The sequence below is a fragment of the Aulonocara sp. 'chitande type north' Nkhata Bay genome, linkage group LG7 (assembly GCF_057382095.1).
Source record: "Aulonocara sp. 'chitande type north' Nkhata Bay isolate Kocher_YH1m ecotype deep benthic linkage group LG7, A_spYH_male_GT1.1, whole genome shotgun sequence".
Lineage (NCBI taxonomy): Eukaryota > Metazoa > Chordata > Actinopteri > Cichliformes > Cichlidae > Aulonocara > Aulonocara sp. 'chitande type north' Nkhata Bay.
Genome location: NC_141350.1, coordinates 24,358,223 through 24,378,740, shown reverse-complemented (window position 1 = coordinate 24,378,740; position 20,518 = coordinate 24,358,223). Strand labels below are relative to the sequence as shown.

Here is a 20,518-nt window from a genome sequence, read left to right as displayed (position 1 = left end):
AGGTGTCAGAGGAGAATGGCCAGGCTGCCTGAAGTTAAGAGGGCAAATGTAACTCACTAATCTTCTCATATGCAATTACTCAACACTCAACCAATGTGGAGACAGACAGAGAGACATTGTACACACAATCACACTCCCCAAGCGTACTCTAACGGTGTGTTCACACCGAACGCGATGGACGCGAATAAAACGCCCCAAACGCCCCTAATTTGACGCGTGTACATTCGCGTCTCAACGCGTGTCCAAGAAAAATCCATCGCGCGTCAAAATATTTTGACGCGCGTGAACCGGAAATGTGGGAGGAATGTGGGAGGGAGTTGTGCCAGACCGGTATCTTTGTAAGATGGCAGCTATCGAGCTAGCGCTTGAAGAGAGAGTCTCCCTTCTCTATGTACTGTGGAGAGCAGAGCAGCAGCGTAAAAGACGTCCTCGCCGTACCTGGGTCCATCAGGTCCTCCAGAGGCATGAGCAGTTTGGTGAGTTTCACCACTTGCTCCAGGAGCTGCGCCTGGATGACGGCCGATTCCAGCGCTATCACCGTCGGCCAGTTTGAGGACCTGCTTTCCCTCGTCGGTCCCAGCATTGCCCGCCTAGACACCAACTACAGACGCTCAATCCCACCTGCAGAGCGCCTGTCCGTCTGCCTGAGGTTAGTAAAACTATTTAATACGGTAGTCCTTTATTGATATCTGTGCTAATATGCTAATCCATCCAGTTATACACTGCTAACATGGATGTGCTATGCTAACAGTGAATGCTGTTGGTGTTTACTGAAAGCAAACTGTGGTACAGAGATGACTCTTTATAATATTTCTAGTGATACTCAGAAGGTCTCATCAAGTCCCGATTTAATTCGATTTATGCTGTTATCAGTGTTTGCATGATAGCATGGCTGTGGTGTCACATCAATGTATGCGCTCGGTGTTTGCTGATATCAAACTGTAGCATTAGGACCACTGAGTTAACCTTTGTAGTGATACTCACTCCTTTTTATTTAGACCTGGTTTAATTCTGGGATAGTTGAATATTTGTATATAATCCCTGCAGCTGTCAGACTCTATAACAGGGGTCACCAGCCTTTATTAAAACAGAGTTAGATAAAACTGTGAACAGGTCGGTTCATCTCTAGTTACATGGTTCTATCTTGATAAGCTGTCTTATCACAGATTAATTTTTCAAAAATATTAATGATTTAAGCAAGGAAAGGGCTACATGTCAACACACAACTCTTTATTTCTATTAATGTCTTACTTCATTCCTACCTGATTGACATGTTTAGGAATTATGAGTGATTGGCTCACTGTAGTTGTGAAAGTTGCTACCAATCAAATTATGATATGTTAAAGTTAAAACAAAACACAACTGTTTTAGATATTATCTAATATACATTTTGTAATTATCCTTATAATTACAAAAGGTTTTATGTAAGATTTAAGTTTTGTGATTTAAATCTGACATCACAAAAGTATTTTGGAATTTGAATAATGTATTTTGTAACTGCAGTACACATAATACTGATTTTGAACAATTTTGTCCAGGTTCCTTGTCACCGGGGACTCCTTCAGGACCATCGCGTTCAGTTTCAGAGTCGGTGTGTCCACGGTGAGCCAGATCACCCCCCAGGCAGCGACGTCCATCTGGGACTGTCTAGTGGACGACTTCATGGCTGTGCCTTCACCTGGAGACTGGCGGTCCATCACAGAGGGATTCCAGGAGCGCTGGAACTTTCCTCTGTGCTGTGCAGCTCTGGATGGGAAGCATATCCAGACAAAGGCACCCCATATATCATATAGGAGACACACACATTGATATACACTAAATATTCATTTCATTTCTTTTTTGTGGTGCCCAAATTGATGCACCTGCTTGATTTTGTTTAAACAATTATTGCACACTTTCTGTAAATCCAGTAAACTTCTTTTCACTTCTCAAATATCACTGTGTGTGTCTCCTGTATGATATTTAACTGACATTTTTTATTGTAACAACCAACGATTTATACAGGAAAATAATGTCTATTAACAAGGTTGCCCAAACTTCTGCATCCCACTGTGTCAGTATATTTTGTCATTAGTATAATATGAAATAAATTCTACATGTGTCAAGTCGTGTGCCAACATTTGCTGTGTAGTAGAACTGAGACATTAGTCATTATAAACATTTATTTGAAATAATATTAAAAGTCTCAAACAGAAAAACATTAAACATAAATATATAAAATATAAGTATTTACAGAGAGACAGGAATAAAAAGGACCAGCTGCTCTCCAGAGCAGGAACAAGGCTGAGGAGGAAATGCTCCATTGGAGACTGGTGTGGCCTCTTCAGGGACTCCAGGATGGCCAGCTCCACCGCCGATGGACCGTCCTGGGACCCGTCCCTCATCTGCCTCAGAGCCGTCCTCCTCTGTGGGCCTGTAAAACAGCACAAAACACAAAGAAATGAGAAGGCTGCTACTAGATTTTAATTTCAACATTGAAAAAAAAAAAAAAAACAATAACAGGATATAATCAGATTGGTTGTAGATATTTAGTAAAGGTGATCACAAGGGAATCCCACCGACTAAAAAGGTATCAGTGCTTGCTGTACATATCTGTGGGTGCAGCAGCAGGAGCTCAGGGACTGGGGATGCTCTGCTGCAGAATCAGTTGGTTCTATCAATACAGTATTAAATGTTAACAGGTTGAATATAATAATCATAGAGTAGACAGTGGTCCCTCATTTATTGCAGCAGGGGTTCTCAGAATAACTAGCCCCTGGTCACAGTTCTCACAATTGATTCTCAAAGTGCAAACCTTTGTAGATTGCAAAACGTAAAAGTATTATTATGCCGCGGTTTGTCTTCATCTGCCCCCACTTTCGTGCGCCTTTTTCCCTCACGGTGCAGGTGTCTATTTCCGAATGAGGCTCATAGTTATGGGTGTTTTTGTGCTGGTTTTTCTATTGGACGCGATGGTTATCAAAACCAAACGTGATAAATTTGGCAAGCGCAGGAGATTTGTCAATCAGGCTGCAGAATGCAATGCTGTACTGTGCAATAAAAAATCAGCGAAAAAGCAAAGCAGTGACGGATGAACAGCGGGACCACTGTGTGCTGTTTATTAATAAACAATAAAATATATTCCTAAATGACAACATGCATAAAAGCAGAACGGTATTTGTACGTCAGTGGGAAAATAGCGGTGGCTTGCTAGCTTTTGTGCGGCTTCCCCGGGTCAGTGAAAACTTTCAAAAGAGAAATGAATGAACTTACCAGGTTGCCCGATCTCTTCACATATCTTCCTCCAAGCTCGGTCCTTTTTATTCCTGTCTCGGTACTGAAAGCAGCTGGTGTTGTACAGCTCCGAGTTGTTTGCTACCGCATTGATTAGCCTTCCCCTCCATTGAAGTATGAAAGGCTTTGGCTGGATCTGCCCCTTTGACCTAGGTAACAGCCACGTCACCAGGCTCCTGATTGGTTGTCGCGGCGCGATTTGACGCTGGAGTTCAGATTTTTCCAACTCGAGCGGTAGACGCGAAACGCGCGTATGCACAAAATGCAACACAAAAACTCACGCGCGTGGTTTTATTCGCGCGTCAAACGCGCCAGACGCGCTACACTGACGCGCGTTTCACGCGTTTTGGCGTTTTCGCGACGCAAATCTGCTTCCGAATTTTCGCGGGACCCGCAATCGCGCGTCATCGCGCCTTTCCATTGACTTTACATGTAAACCTGACGCTCTATTCGCGTCCATCGCGTTCGGTGTGAACACACCGTAAGAACCGGGTCTAGGTACCCTTGCCCCTGGAGGGGGAAACTGCACCCAGACCCAGGTGGTGTTACCCTTTTCCCTGCGGTGGGGAGAGGCAGACCGCCCCGACTCCGCAGCAGCAGGGAGGCCCCACACTCCAGACCCCAGTCGGACGGCCAACTCCTCCTCCTGGCCCCCCGCTCCAGCAGGTCGGAGAGAACAGGGGTGTGAGAAGACTCCAAACCTCCCTCCGCCCGCTCCTATGTAGTGTTGATGCATGTGTGTTCTAAGGTGCATTTAAAACCCAGGAGGGCATGGAGCTACCTGCCAGAGAGCAGCAGGTAAGCGCATAGCCCCTCCTGATAGCCCTCAGTGTCTACGTGTTTTTAAAATTGAGAGGTGGGCAACGACGCTAGGGGTGCGGTGTACACCCTGAGGGTCTTAGTCAGAATAGTATTTCTGAATACACATCACTTCAAATCACATGGGTTAGTCAAAGTCAAATGTACTTATATAGCACATTTAAAACAACAGCTGTTGAGCAAAGTGGTGTACATTTAAAACAATCAAAAGAGATGACAAAAAGCCAGGGAATAAAAGTGGTTTACACCACTTTTAGTGGGTTACACCAACCAAAGACTTCATGGGGTCCCCATATTAAATGGGATGTTTCCAGCAGGGTAATATACTATGTCCCAACGCACAAAAATATTTTTAAACTGTTCCTTGAACAACTTGACAATGACATCAATATACTCTATAGGTACCATGTGACAAAGTGGGTGAGAGTACCACTTGTCCATATTCTTAGTTAACATTCTTGTTTTGATTTAACCATATTTCACATGTAATCTGCAATAGGCAAACATCTACTATCCCGGGTTTGTTTATGTTTTGCACTTTTACAGATTATATAATATAACATCTTGGTTTAAATCAATTCCTACAAGTTTGTTAAGTTAACATGTTCTTTATTTCAACTGTTAATTTGTATTGTTTAGAACTTACCTTACCTACCTGTCTTCCAGAAACAAAAGGAGGAAATGTAGTTTTACTTCCTGCTTTATAGCTTCTGGGTTCATCTGAGGTCACAGGAAGAGACCAAGTGCGGGAGGGGAAGAACTCTTATAATTTAATAAAGTTGATTTTAGAGGGTTTATGAAGAAATAGATTTATTGTTGTAATATGTATTGATTACACCACAGAGTTCATGTTGCCAGTAAAGAGTAGTAGTAGAGGTCTGAATATAATTATGTTCATCTTACCTACCGAATGGAATAGTCCAGAGGAGAAATCGTTTGGTTAAGTGGACTATTTAAGCAGAACTCGGGTGTTTGAGAAGAAAGGTTCAGGTCAGTGTAGCTGTGTGCAGTTTGACCTTAATTTCTGTTGATTTAAGTTCAGTTATGTTTATTTGAACTGAGTTAGTTATAGAGTTGAGTTTCTTATTTGTTTTTTTGTAAATATTATTTGGGTCACAAAATGGTGAATAAATCACTTGCTACACTGGGCAGCATCAGTCTCCTGCACTTCTTTGACCGCTTAAGTCAAGTCCTACCACACACCATTTAAAAAGAACACCTTTGGGAGATTTTCACCAATTACTGAAAGGGACCAAAACCAAGTTTACTTTTGACTACTGACAACATTCAAGATGGATTTATATGTATTATGTATATATGTTTGTTTGTGCATTGGTTAATGGTAATCTAAATCCACTTGTATTCATGTCTTGTTTGAAAGTGCAGGTTACTGTATTTTCAATTAAAAAAAAATTGCGATTAGTATGTACACACCTGTTAAAAACATGTACACCCTGTCTTATCACAGGACAATTTCAGATATAGTTATTATTTAATATTATGGCATCGAAACGCTTAACCACTCTTCCTGTGTTGTCATGTCACATGTCCAGTGAGACCCAGAGATTCTTCCAACATCCTTGCAAAAATAATGATGGTTTAAGTTTTCTTGTGTACACCTTACAGTGAGTCCCTGTGCTCTGTTTTTATGTTAGGTTGGTAGCAGGCTGGTCCTCCAGACTACTGGAATTCTGATGATCATCCTCGGAATCTTTGGAAAGTTTGGAGCAATTTTTATCACTATCCCAGATCCAGTCATTGGGGGCATGTTCCTTATTATGTTTGGAATGATTGCAGCAGTCGGGATATCCAACCTCCAGGTAAACACAATTAATTTCACAGCATATCAAATTGCATTTGTCTTTTATTTGGTGCACCTTTTTTTTTATTCAGAGTAACTAGAGCATAGCTTAATAAGATGCCCTAATCCTTAACCCCTTCAAATAAAACAACACTGCTAAACAAAACACCATCTCTATTAAGGCTTTCTTGGACTCACTGGTTCCACAGTGAGCGGTGTTGTTAAATCTATCTAGAATACAGGCAAAAACAGAAAATAAGGATCATGTGTGTAATAAAAACTTTATTTGCTTTTTATTGTCATTAACTTGTCTACCATTTGGCACTTTAAGCAACCTTTAAGAAATCTGCTGCACAAAAATGTCTCAATATTGTAAAACTGCTTTGATGTTAGATATTGAGCTTGGCAGTTGTTAGCGCACTGTAAGTGTAATCCGTAATACATGAAATTCAATGTAAGTACAGTAATATGTGATTTCAAGGTTAGGTTGAGTGAGTAAGGGTCAATAGTAATCACCTTTCCCGTATCAAGCTATTTCAGTTTGATTACAGCAAACATATTGGACAAACATACAGACAAGAAGATAGTAATTTAATGATATTCCAAAAAAGGTTTTTGAGTGTTTGTTTTTCAACCACAAACATATTTCTTAATGCCTAAATGAGAACTGAAAACTAAACACTGTGAATTTTTAGCTGTTATAAAAGTCTCCGACTTTGAGACTAATTAATTGTTGAAAAACATAAGTGAGATGGCGTTTAAGGAAGTACTTGCTAGAAAATACAGTAAATGCAAATACCTTAACTGAATTGTTGCACAACTGTATTATTAGTTCCACCCCTCTATGGTATTTTTTGGCTAAAGAACTTGCTCTATCAGTTTTTGTAAAGATGAAAAATGACGGTGTTTTCCCAAGCTATATTTTGTAGCTATTTCGTTTTGTACTGTTGTAACACTATTGTGTATCATGTTTCATTATTATAGGCAGGTAATATAGTCTTATACATACATCCGCACACACACAGATATATATATATATATATATATCTACACTGACCTCACTGTGACCCGTGTTAACCTGTCATGACCAAATAAATGTGAATCCCATACCAAAATAGAATTTGGGTCTCTTTTTTTCCTGATTATTCCTAATCTCATTTTAGTGAACTCCCACAGCAGAAATGTCAGCTAGCTGAAACAGATCAACAAAATAATGGCTTGCATCTGAGAGTCAATAAACCAGTTTTAGCAAATTTGTATCACATTATTTCTGTCTCTCTTTCTTTCTTTCTCACCCTATTTCACACACCATCCTGTCTTCTTTTCTCTCTCCAGTATGTGGATCTTAACTCTTCACGTAACCTCGTCATCCTGGGCTTTTCAACCTTCAGCGGTCTGGTTCTACCCACCTGGTTTCAATCCAATCCTGGCATCATTGACACTGGTTATTTTAACACACACACACACACACACACACACACACACACACACTTTTAGGGCTTTAAAATCAGTATTTGCATGAAAGTATAGAAATACAGTTAAAATAATCTACATATTGACTGTGAAACATAGTCTGTCAAAAAGTGTGTGTGTGGTTTTTTTTAATGTCAAGTGGTACCATCCAACCTGTGAAAACACACTCAAAGTCTTCTTTGCTTGAATTTACTGAACAAATTAAAATTATTATTTATTTATTTATTTTTTAGTTTACTTTAGTTTTACTCCAGAGCTTCCCAAAGTGTGGGGCCCGCCCACGTATGGGGGCACGGTATGAAAAGGAGAAAAAAAAAAACCATGCTTGGACACTGCTAGCACAGGTGCCCACACAAACACAAAGCAGGAGATGAAGCATCGCTGAATATGTTTCCAAACCAACTTCATTCTAAGCCAAAGACTAGAAAATATGGTGAAGCATATCTGCCCTTTGGTTTCACCTGCACAAGTGGCAAGGTAGGTCTCCACTGCAAAACTGCTTTTCCCTTCGTTGGGAGCAGCGCTGGGCTCTTCAAATCACGGACGCTCTTCAAATCACGGACAAACAATATCCCACATTCTTGATTTTTAGTTCACAAACACTTGTTGTAATGACTAAACTTCTCCTGACATTTTGGAGATGTTAGCTATTTATACAGTAAAGTTACAGTGGGATACAAATAATATCAGACAGATCCTGCCACGATTTGTTCCCTCAGTTCAAATCACAGACAAACAGTATGGCACAGTTGTTTATGTTTTTAAACCCATTTTGCACAGAGAGGCATTTATTGAAAAATGTATTGATAGCAATGTTGAATATTATAACACAGGGAAAAAAACAACTACACGTAAAATAATCACACCGTGACGCCTCTGCCTTTCTAAATAGAGGGACAGTAACTGCGTGTGTGTAAGCGTGCGCATAGTCAATTTAACAGTAACAGTATTTTGTCTCTATCTGCAATTCATCTCACGTAAACAATAACGTGGCGCACAGTGTAATGTCAAATAAAGCACATACCTTTGACGTTGCGTGACAAACTTTGTATTCCTCGTCCACACGTAAACGCAAAAAAGGAGTTTTAAAAAATCTCAGTTTTCGGTGATTCGAAACATCGTTTACGTGTGGACGAAACAGCTACGTTTTCAAAAATACCCGTGTAGGTGCGGACGTTAGCGTAAAAGAGTTAGTAGTTTACTTTCTTTCTACCTGTAATTTATTGCAAATTACTTGTATTTGCTTAATTGTTTACTAAATGTTTGAGGTGTGAAATAAACCGCAATGGAGCAAAATATGGGTGTGTGTGGTTGGAGGATGTGTTTGTGCGTGCACGCACGCCCGGGGGGGCACGAACATTTTTCTTGTAAAACAAAGGGGGGCCCAGCAAAAAAAGTTTGGGAACCGCTGGTTTTACCTGATTCACATGTGTTCTTTCAGTACGACACTCCGTTTTGGCAGGCTAACGTCAGGACTTGGTTCAACTTTTTAAATAAAAATCAGGAGTTACTTCCACCGAAAGGTTGAGTGGAGCTATTTGACATAACTTTTTAAAGTAAATCCACAAACCTTTTTTTCTGTTGAAAGAACATAAATTACTCCAGTAAACTAAAAAAAAAAAAATTTGTTTGTTGAATCTAACTAAATAGTATTCTAAACCAGCCAATAGTGAGGTTTCATTTTTTGAGCTCATCCTTGAGCTTGTGTGCCTGTTTGTGTTTTATTGTTTTTGTGTGTGAAGTTTAAACTACTTTAATTTCTGGATTACTGAGCTGATTTATTATTTTAATATTGAGTTTGACTCCTTGTGATATTGTTGAATCTTTGATATCTAATTCCAATATAACATGATGTTCTTATAATAAATTTCTGTTTTGGCTCATAATTTCTTTGTTTTCTCAGTATCCTGAGCTTTTATGTTATTTTTCTGGTTCCTGTCTAGTTTTCATGCCTCATTCTGTGATTTATTGTTGTGGTTGTTTCCTGAATCGTTTCTTCTTCTGTCTCACTCCTCTGCTTTACATCACTGGAGTAACACTGCTCCTTTGTCTGTGTTTTCATGTTAATTTGACTCATCTTTTCTCTCTGTTTAGTATTTTATGTTATTTTCTTTTTTCCCCTCTTGTGTCCTGTGTTAGTTCTGTGTGTTTAGTTTTACCTATGTCTTGTTCCTTTGCAGTCTGCATGTAATCAACTCTTTTTGTATATATTGTTAAAGCATTAGTTGTGTTGCTCCTGTGCAGCTCTGTGTTTTCTTGCTTATTGCTTGTCTTAATTAGTGATGTGTCGGTTGAGAACGAAACGGCTCTTAGAGCAGACTCTTTGAAGTGAACGACGCAAGCCGGGGTTTTCTTCTTTCTCTCACCCTCTCTCTTGCACTTTTTTTCCCGCTTCACTCCACACGCGAGCCTTGTGCTTTGCGCTGGGAAGAGGGGGGAGGGGCGGTAGTTACACTCGCCAGGCACAACAACGTCACATTAGAAAGGTGTAGTGATCATCCACAACTATTTTCAGTTGCGGAAGATAAAGGATTCAAAGTTTATTCATGCAGGCCCATATGAAAGAGAATGTGCATCTTCCTTTTGTTTTCATACTTTTTCATATTTATATTTTATTGTGTTGTGGTTTGCAGTGTTTTGTGTTGTTTCACTTTAAATTTGTTTAAAAGGAAAAAGCTGAAAATTTAAATAGTTAAAAGTTGAAATGTTAATAGTTGGTTTTTGTATTGTATGATTTATTTATTACATTTTATGTGGAGTGAATAAATAAAAGTCTATTTACGGTGGCCCCTAGAGACAAAGCACGTACAAACTCCAAAACACGTACGAACTCCAAAACACGTACAAAACACAACAGAAATGCTCCAGGATGCTAGGGGGAGTGTTGAGCTTTTGTTACCTAGTGGCTACACAAGCCAGCAAGTACCAATGACCAGATTTGGTGTGTGGTAGTCTTGTCCTTTAGCGGGCAACCAGCGGCGGTACCAGTACGCTGCTGTAGGTGCTGCAGGTTCTCTTGCTTGACCAGCGATTATCTTCCACGCTTTTCGATCTAAGGCGATGGTTCTTACAGGTGTGTGGTAGTAACAGGTAAATGAACTTTTTTTTTTTATTATTTGAATATATATGAGTGCCTGTGTATAAATACACAAACAATACACATATACTTTCAATTGTGTAATTTAAGTGATCGAGGTAGTGTTTTGGAAGTTCAGTTAATGCTAGAAATGTGCTTTGGACTTTTGTTTATAGCCAATATTAAAGACTCATCATTTGTTGTTCAAGTCAGCCTTCTATGTCCTACATTTGGATTCTGTGTCTATACTCTGTACACCTTGCTACAGTCGACCTCACTGACTGAGTCATTAACTGAGAAACTGTTGTCATTTATATATGTATATATGTTATTCTTAGGGCAGCACGGTGGCACGGTGGTTAGCACTGTTGCCGCACAGCAAGAAGGTCCTGAGTTCAATTCCACCATCAGGCCGGGGTCTTTCTGTGTGGAGTTTGCATGTTCTCCCCGTGTTTGCGTGGGTTCTCTCCGGGTACTCCGGCTTCCTCCCACCGTCCAAAGACATGCAGCTTGTGGGGATAGGTTAATTGGAAAATCCAAATTGTCACTAGGTGTGAATGTGCGAGTGAATGTGAGTGTGAATGGTTGTCTGTCCCTATGTGTTAGCCCTGCGACAGACTGGCGACCTGTCCAGAGTGTACCCTGCCTCTCGCCCTATGACAGCTGGGATAGGCTCCAGCGCCCCCCGCGACCCTGAAAAGGATAAGCGGAAGCAAATGGATGGATGGATGGATGGATGTTATTCTTAGGACATGAAAAAAAAATCAATCCTGTACATAGTACAGTCCTCCAAAATAGTACAAAGTATGGTTAGGGCCTATCAAGCTATAAATATGCTGCAGAACTAACCTGCTCGGAAGCAGGTTATAGCTCAGTAGCGTATAAAATCGCTGCTCACTGACCAATCAATTTTCCAGAAATTAGTTTCAGATGCATAGATAGCAAAAGTTGTTTTAAGAGTAACTGATATCATTGTCTGCAGCAACTGTGTCACTGCTGTATCATGTTATTAATGTCTTTATATTTTAAATAGTTTTCCTTTCGTTTGTGAAATCAGACACTTTGTTGATAAAACAAAAATCTGACCATGTTTCTAATGGTCATCTGGTTGGTCATATGCCACGTCTTTCATGTGAATGTGTGCATAGCTAGATTAGGAAACCTTGGGCTTACTGAGCTAATAACCACCTTCATGTGACTGCTTAACACAATTGGCAGGGTAAGTGAAGCCAGGTATTGAATATCATGTGTATGCTGAACTTGTTTCATAGTACATGGCCCAGCTCTGGCACCCCGATGCCCAGGTATCACATGACGAGTGCAGAGAAAAATTCAAGCACAAAAGATATCTGATACCTATAGAGACAGCAAAGAATGTAGCTTGCTAACACACTGTACTATTTTAGCTTATTCAGCCTGGTTTATAATAATTTATTTCACAGCATAATATCAACAAAATAGGACGATAAAATACACAAGATGGCACATGCACCTGCTCTTTTGTCTATTTAAGCCCACACAACCCATGTCTGTTTGTTATGGCACAGCGCTAGTTTGTTACTATGCATCAATGAGCATTAAAAATGTTGGAAAGCAGCAGTTTCACGTCATTTTCTTCTCAGTTCAGTACACAGTAGCCACTGTACCATGACAAACTCTTTGTCTGTACCCACACTGGGTGTGATCTATCATTTATTTCACCACCTCCTTTATGATTTTATCTAACAGGAATCACAATAGAAAGTGCTCTAAACATCTGGTGCATAATTGAAGAAACTAAGCTATGGTGCTTTAATAACATTTATAATTGTTCAAATAGTTGTGCTGTGGGACACTTTTGTAAGATTTCTGCTTGAGATATTACACAAGTTTGACCATTTTATTTTTTATTAATCAAAACAAAATCAGTAAACAATGACAAAAAATAAAACATCCAGTGACATAGTCCTCTTACGGTGAATTCCAGGCTGTGTTCCCACAGACACTTAGAGATTACCCTTGAAAAGATGCAGTAGTTTTGCCAGCCTAAGCTCCTAATGCCAAGGTGTTCCAAAATCCCACAGGCCCAGATGGCAAACATTTTACATTTAGTCTTTAGGCTAAAGGTGGCAAATTGTCTTTTAGACTAAATGTGTTTTGGGAATCTTTGGTTTTACCTTTATGTACTTAGGACAGAAAAACATTCAGTTTGGAGTCCAGTCTTTTAAGGCATGTTTTATATGGGTTGAATAGGATAAAACCAGCATAACAGCCAGTAGGGGGCACTGATAAGGCTCTTGAGCTTGATTCTTTGTACATCCATGCATGACTTTTCTTCTTAGCACAAGAAGGAGGCTGGGTTGGAATCACATTTATTTAAAGTGTAAAACTGTAGATGTTGTCGGCAGCTTTGAGAATAGAATTTTAAGGGCTTGGCTTGGTTATATGTGACTTTAGCTTCTTTGGAAAACTTCTACATCTAGGGATGTGCAGATTGCAGAAAACATCAGAAAAGAACCTAATGCTTGAAATATTTTTGGGGGGTTTCTTGTTTGTTAGTTTTTAACAATTACTCTAGATTTCATTTGTAAAAATATAGTTTTTTCTATGTTATACTGGAATTTGCTGATTGCAGATATTGCCAACTTCAATCAGGTCTCTGACAATTTTGCAAACAATTTAAAGAAAAAAAGCACTGCAACTTCGTAAGTATTTGTAATATGGTAATCCCATCACATACATCTTATAAAGGTTTCACAGTGCCTAGGTCAAATCTATAAAACATTCCAAGGGTATAATCATAGATAACTCTAGGTTTACTTGCACTTCTGTTTATGTAGTGTGCACAAATTCTTCATTGACATTATTGCCTATTGGCCTATTGGTAAGAGGAATGACTAAACAGGGAAAAACAATAGTGAAAAAGCAGAAAGGGGAAAAATAATAATAATAAAGCTAAATGCGAAAGGTGAATAGGGTAAAATTGTTTTGTAATACTTTAAATGTTTTTCTACATTACATAAACATAATAAAATATGCATTCATATGCAACTGATAGATCACTCTCAGCTTACACTAATGCAGTCATCAATCCAAACATTAATCTAATAGATGAAATTACACAATGTGAAATAAATATGATCAGTCAGAGATCTTAGAAGTAAGAGAGTTATAGATCGTCACAGGTTGACAACTGATAAGTACATTATTTTGATGACATTTTGATTAGCTGATTCATAGGCTTTGTGACCACCTCCTATGAAGCGCCATCAAAAGAGCAATCTTCAAGATTAAACAGTTCTTCTCCGCAGACATGAGACCTTGATCCTATGTGTCATGTGATGCTAGTGTCTCCCAAGAAAGTGTTAATCCAGAGTGCAATACTGGGCATGAGGGCTTGTCTGGTTTTCTCTGGTCTAGGCTGCTTACCTCCCAATCCTCTTGGCTTGCCCCCATGTAACTGGCTGTAATCTGCCCAGCTCAGATAAAGCACTCTTGCTCCAAAGTCTGTCCCCAGCCTCAACATTAGCTGATAGCACCAGACAAGAGGAAACCTGTCAATGCTCTTTGTAAACAAACTCTTGCTCATCCCGACGTCTTTCGATGTACAAGCTGTTGGATTTAAAATCAACTCTGTGGATGCCTTGAACTTTTGACTGCTGTCGTTTTGGGCAGGAAATGTGTGTGTGTTCCTTTGTGTGTATATGTTTTGGGATGGGTTATTTGAACAAGAGTTTATTATTTGAATGTCAGCGCTGTTTGCAGTTCTTGATTCAATTCAGTACAACTTCATTATGCAGTTTATTGCCTGAGAAGGATTATGAAAGCACGGCCTTGGACTTGCAGGCATTTCCATTTTGAATGGCCCTCTGTATTCCACCATGTGCTCATGGTCACACATGCCACATGAAAAGCCAACTCTGACTCAGGATTTTAGAGTATCTTAGTGGTCTCTAGTGATTAAAAACGGTGCCCCTTGGTCAACAGAAACCTTTACAAATCCATATATCTAAACATCCGTGGCTCTTTTGTCAATGTCACAGGACACTCTTGTGAGGTGCTACAGGCAAATTGTACCTATGTTACCACTTTGTGTCAACAATGTGGCTTTTATTAAACTACCAGCAAATTTGCTCTTTTTGTCACGGTCCTGGGTCAGTGACCCAGTGTTTTGAGTTTCTTGTGCCTCTGAGTTTTCTGTATTATGTTCTTAGTTCTCGTTGTTGTCCTAGCTTGTTCTTTAGTGTAGTGTCTTAGTTTGGTGTTCTTGTATTCTGTTTAGTTCTCTGATTATTTAGTAGCTGCCCTCTGTGTTTCTTAGTTGCTGTCTCCCCTAGTCTAGTTTGCATCTGTGCTAATTCCTGTTTTACTTTGAAGGTCTGTGTCTCATGTGAGTGTATCCTACTTTGCTCCCTTGTCTCATCAGTTCTGATTTCTCCCAGCTGTGCTCTCCTTCTGTGTCTCATTCCCCTCGTTACTTCCCAGTGTATTTAAACCCTGTGTTTCTCTGAGTCAGTGTCGTGTCGTCCCTCATGCTGTGTGGATCGCCCTGTGTCTCTCTGTGAGTTCTTAGTTTGTTGTTTCCCCAGTTTAGTTTAGGTTAGTTTAGTTTAGTTTAGTTTGTATGTTTGTCCTACCAGCAAATAAAGCTGTGATTTTTGAGTTCATCCCCTGAGTCTGTGAGTCTTGCATTTTGGGTCCAACTCCTGCCTGCCGCACAGCGATTCATGACACTTTTAGAATGCTACTACATGTTCTGTTTCTTATTATCCACTTCACTTAAAATGTCTCCATGTAAAAGATTAATTTACATCAGTTCATCAGTTACAAAAATATATGTATTTTTACTATTGGCATCAGATAGTAGCTAGTTTTACATTGACGTTGTCCCCTTCTAGGTCATCTCCTTGTGCACCGCTGCACCATGTTTCTCCAAACTGTTTTCTGGAAGTCATGTCCTTCCTCTATACCCCAATCCTAAGAAAATAAATAAGGGTTGATATGGTACAAATCTTAATTAAAAAAAAAGAGTTAAAATAGGATTTGGTAGGTGGGGGAACCCTAAGGTCCAGTGTAATGGGGCAGTGCAGCAAAAAGAAGTAATCAGTCACACATACTGTCACATATACTGTGGTTAATACATAAGCAGATTTTACATCATGGCTTTATCATCATGACTTCCTGGCCACTATAAAATTATTATAAAGGCAGACTTTTTGTATGTTAATAAAGAAAGCAATCACCTTAAAGTGGACATGACAGTATCACGGCAAAATGTGCAACAGACACGCCAGTTCGCCATTTTATACTTTGCCTCTCCAAAGCATGAAATGGAGACGCATGCAAAGTTGCAGTAAGCTGCAGAACCAGCAGAGTGAGATATTTTATTTCAAACTAACATTGAAATAATCATGGGAACACATTTTAAACAGACATTATTCATATGTAAATACATATTAGCCAACTAGCTTTATCATTTCTGTCGATTAACGACCCAAGAATGTAAATCATACCTTTCTGTGCTCACTACTGACTTCCTGACTTTAAATATATTATCTCCCCCTGTTGGTAATGCAGATTCTGCATGTGTATCCAGTTCTCGATTTGGACCAGCCTGTCTATTACACACTTTGCTGTGGTTGTGTATTAATGTGTAATAAACCATGGAGCCCAACTTAAAATACTCTAAGATTTAGCACTATCTGTGAATGTTGATTTAAGAAATAAGTATTTAGAGTTACAATTTTTAGAGCATGCGTAGCACCATCTTGTGCCAGTACAGAATGTGAGATCACTAAGTTGGTTGGTTGCTGCTAATAGTCTTGCATTAGCTAGCTAGTAACAGAATTGATAACTCAATAGAAAACAGGGAAACTAAAAGTAAAAAGCAGTCTCGGGGGTGTCACTTTTAAATCGCCCCTGGCTGTAGCAATAACTTTTATGTTAAAAAACTAATTTGTTTTACAATCAACTTTACTCTCTGTCTCCTAAGCAGTAAGTTGTTCTTTATTGTTGGCTAGCTGCACTGTAATGGGAAAATTCTCCTGCTGACTGTAGTGTTAGAGTTTGTCGAGCAGTTTAATAAATGAAGACTATGTGCAAAAGAGCTTGTTTGAGTCAGGCTCACGGTTGATTCACCACACAGACAAACTGTCCGACACTGTCCCCTCTGTGTGTGATTTTTGTTGTTAGGTTGAGTGGACAGACTGAGCAGTTCAATCAACTGGCAGATATATGTCTACAAGATGCGATCAGTGCTATTTTATGCAATAAAATAGTTTTTCTTCTCTTAAAAGCATATCCAACCAGTTTACTACTTATATATCACACAAGAAACTGAAGCATAACTGATAATCCTAGAATGCATGAGCATGTCCACAGGGAGATTTTTTTTGTTCCGTGGACATGCTCATCAAAAGGAGCGAGCTGAAGTGGTTTGCACATCTGATAAGGATGCCTCCTAGGTGTCTCCTGGTTGAGGTGTTCTGGGCATATCCCACTGAGAGGAGGCCCCAGGGCAGACTTAGGACAAACAGGAGAGATTACATCTCTTGGCTGGCCTGAAAGTGTCTTGGTGTTATTCCCCTGGATAAGCAGAGGAGGAGGCTGAGGACAGTGAGTCTGGGCTTCTCTGCTTGGGTTTCTGCCCTCATGACCCTGCTCCTGATAGGCGAAAGAAAATGAATGGAGGGATGGATGGATTTCATTGTACTACTGTACTATGTATGACTGTGCAATGACAATAAAGAGTTATCTTAGATGAACATATCACTGGATGGTAGGATTCCTGATCGTGCTTTGGTAAGAAACTTAGTTATGTTTGGATGTGCTTGGGTAAAGAAAGTATTTTATGGCATAAAATGGTACTGATCACATCTAGTGGACATCTGCTCTGCTAGTTAATTGCCCCTCTCAGTTTACCCACCAGACAAAGAAAAAACACAGGAAGGACAGTATCAGACCACTTTTAAGTTTGAGTTCACCTTGATTTACTTAATCTCTGGCTCTTTTCACAGTGTGCTTTTTTTAATTCTCTCTTCCTTTCATTAAACTCAACCAGTGGTGGCAGGCAGCCACTTCCTTCTTGGACTTTTCTTCCTGTTAAAAGGGGTTTTTCCTTCCCACTGTTGCCAAGTGATTGCTCAAAGTGATTGCTCAAAGTGATTGCTCAAAGTGATTGCTCAAAGTGATTGCTCATTTCATTGTTGGGGTTTTCTCTCTATTATTGTAGGGCAGTGGCTATCAAAGTGAGGTCCCCAGACCTCTAGGGGTATGCAAGGTGCAGATTGGGGGTCTGTGAAAACACATAGTGTCACCTGGCGCATAGTGGCACTTAAAAACATGTGCCAGTGACAACAGTCCCCTCGAGTTTGGCTTTATCGAGAATGTTGATGGAAGACCAAAATGCATTGTGTGTCTTCAAGTGCTAGAAAATGAAGCAATGAAGCCAGCCAAGCTAAAGTGGCATCTCATCTCAAAGCATGAGAGTTATAAGGGGGTCCTTGGAAATATTTTACCCCCTGTATGGGGTCCCTGGCCCCTAAAAGTTTGAGAACCCCTGTTGTAGGGTCTTTACCTTACAATATGAAGCACCATGAAGCCACTTTAGTTTTATTTCTATAGAACTGAATTGAATTAAACACTTTCCATGGCGTTATTGGTTTTGTCACTAACTAGCTAACATAAACTAATGGGAATCTATTAGCAACCAAACAACCTAGTGACATCACATTCTGTACTGACCCAGATTGCTTCAAAAAGTCAGTCCATTTTTAACTGTATCCGGGAAGTGATTTGAATAGTTATTTGGAAGCATTATCTAGCTTGTCTTTGATTTCAGTGGTCAAGGGAACATACAAGTTACTTATACAAAATATCCTGTTAAATGTGATTTTTTTTAAGTTTTAATAAGGTTTGATAAGATTTAAAAATCCTTTCTCTTGGCACTATCAAGTTTTTAGCCTAATGTGTGAATACAATTAATTAATTTGAAATAGACATTTCTCGGTAAGCCATAACCAGATAACCTCACCAAGTTGATCCACTCTCCAGTTAAAAATTTTATATAAACAAGAGCACAGTGCAACTCCCAGTGAAGAGCAAGTTAAGATACTTTAATATATTCATTTATTTGTGTCTATGTGAAGTCGAATGTTTTGAAAACCTCAAACAAAGAAAGTTTTTAACTGTCAAAAAGTACCACAAACAGTTTACAGGCCACTGATAAAATATAAAATATCTCAGACAAATCCATCTCAGTCAGACATATAGGGATTCACCCGTTTGCTTCTAAGATGCTTGAATACAACCAAACACCACACAAAAAAAAATGTGTATGGTAAACTCAGCAACCGTGGTAAAAGTGCATACCAGGCATTCTGGCTTCCTCACACAGTAAACTGAGTAAGAGTGAATGCCGTCTGTCTCTCTGTGTTGGCCCTATGCTGGACTGGCATGTCAGCTAAGATAGGCTCCAGCACCCTTGTGATCTAAACTGCATAAGAAGTTAAGGAAATGGGTGGATGGATGATTAAGCCTTGATTTAGTTTTAAAAAGAATGAATCCTTGCCTTCATATGGAAGAGGCAAGCGCAACGATAATCTTGTACAAGATTTATAGTTCTTTTATCTTTGGCTAATAAGGGTTAACGACTTGTTTTGTTTGTTCTTGTCTCTAAAGGAATAAAAGAGCTGGACCAATTGATTGTAGTGCTTTTTACCACACATATGTTCATCGGTGGATTTTTTGGATTCATACTGGATAACACCATTCCAGGTGAATGACAGAATACTTGTGTTAAAGACAATCAATTATAAAGTAAGCTCTATCATCTAACCTCATCCCATCTTTTTCAGGTACTGACAAAGAGAGAGGTATCAAGAGCTGGCAGGACAAGGTGCAAGATGGAAGCAAAAACATGCATGACCAGTCATGCTATGATATACCTTTCTGCAACAAGGTTTTGAAAAGGTTTAGATGTTTCCAGTGCCTCCCCTTCCTCCCTTCTTACAACACCACCCAGTAGGAGGCAACCATGTAATGATGTGGTAGCTCAGTGTGCAACATTAATGTTGGCCTGTTAGCCCCATTAGAACAAAGAAGTCTTAATTGGATGGAATATTCTCAATGACAAAATAAGTGTACATGACACTTACCTTATTTCTTCAGTGCTATTACGGTTCATTTTAAACTTCACTGCTGACAGTGTTTTCACAGTGTCACCTTTCTGCTGAAGTTTCAGTTTCCCATTTTTGTTGATCTGGTTAATTATTTCTAAAGAGTTGAATCTTTGAAACAAATAGAAGTGTTTCACATTACAGAATTTCAAATTCACATTACAGTGTACATAGGAGCTTGCAAAGAAAAGCGTCTGGACTTCTTTAAGTTGCTTGCTCATCCGAGAAGCTTCTTCAGTTCTAAGGTCAAATGGTGGAGAGTCCCAGATATAAACCTAGTGGGAGTATCCCCCCACAGAGGGACAAAAGGACCCCCTGATGATCCTCTAATCGCCTGAGCCAAGGTGTGAAACTGGGTGTGGGTCCCAATCAGCCAGAGTTTCGGGTGTGTTCATTGTGAAACCTGGCCCCACCTTATCATGCGAATTCCTGAGGTCAGATGGCCCAGGATATGAGTGGGCGTTAAGGCGTCTGGGAAGGGATCTCAAAACTGGATTATAGATGGCAGACAGTTGGTGTCGTAAACCCCCGCCTCTGTTCAAAGATGGTCGCTCACAGTGGACATAGATGGCTTCTTTCACTCCTCTTTCAAACCATCTGTCCTCTCTGTCCAAAATGTGAACATTGGCATCCTCGAAAGAGTGTCCTTTATACTTAAGATGCAGATGGACTGCTGAGTCTTGTCCTGTGGAGGTGGCTCTTCTGTGTTGTGCCATGCGCTTGTGAAGTGGCTGTTTGGTCTCTCCAATGTAGAGGTCTGAGCATTCCTCGCTGCACTGTACAGCATACACCACATTATTAAGTTTGTGTTTTGGCGTTTTGTCTTTCGGGTGAACCAGTTTCATCAGGGGGTCCTTTTGTCCCTCTGTGGGGGGATTCTCCCACTAGGTTTATATCTGGGACTCTCCACCATTTGACCTT

General features: G+C 39.7%; 2 protein-coding genes across 2 annotated transcripts in view; both read left to right on the top strand.

Moving 5' to 3' along the window:
• Positions 1 to 19,833, top strand: part of LOC147325180 (solute carrier family 23 member 2) — a 67,772-nt gene extending 47,939 nt beyond the window's left edge. Inside the window, exons 9-12 of the mRNA XM_086299561.1 lie at positions 5,748 to 5,912; positions 7,229 to 7,337; positions 19,101 to 19,196; positions 19,277 to 19,833. Of these exons, the coding sequence (XP_086155687.1) occupies positions 5,748 to 5,912; positions 7,229 to 7,337; positions 19,101 to 19,196; positions 19,277 to 19,446 (540 nt within the window). The 3' untranslated portion in view covers positions 19,447 to 19,833. The remainder of the gene's footprint in view (positions 1 to 5,747; positions 5,913 to 7,228; positions 7,338 to 19,100; positions 19,197 to 19,276) is intronic.
• On the top strand, positions 348 to 2,046 carry LOC147325181 (uncharacterized). The gene is made up of 2 exons (XM_086302423.1): positions 348 to 649; positions 1,539 to 2,046. Exons 1-2 carry the CDS (start codon positions 390 to 392, stop codon positions 1,807 to 1,809), a joined length of 531 nt encoding a protein of 176 aa, XP_086158549.1. The 5' UTR covers positions 348 to 389; the 3' UTR covers positions 1,810 to 2,046.
• Positions 19,834 to 20,518: the final 685 nt, after the last annotated feature.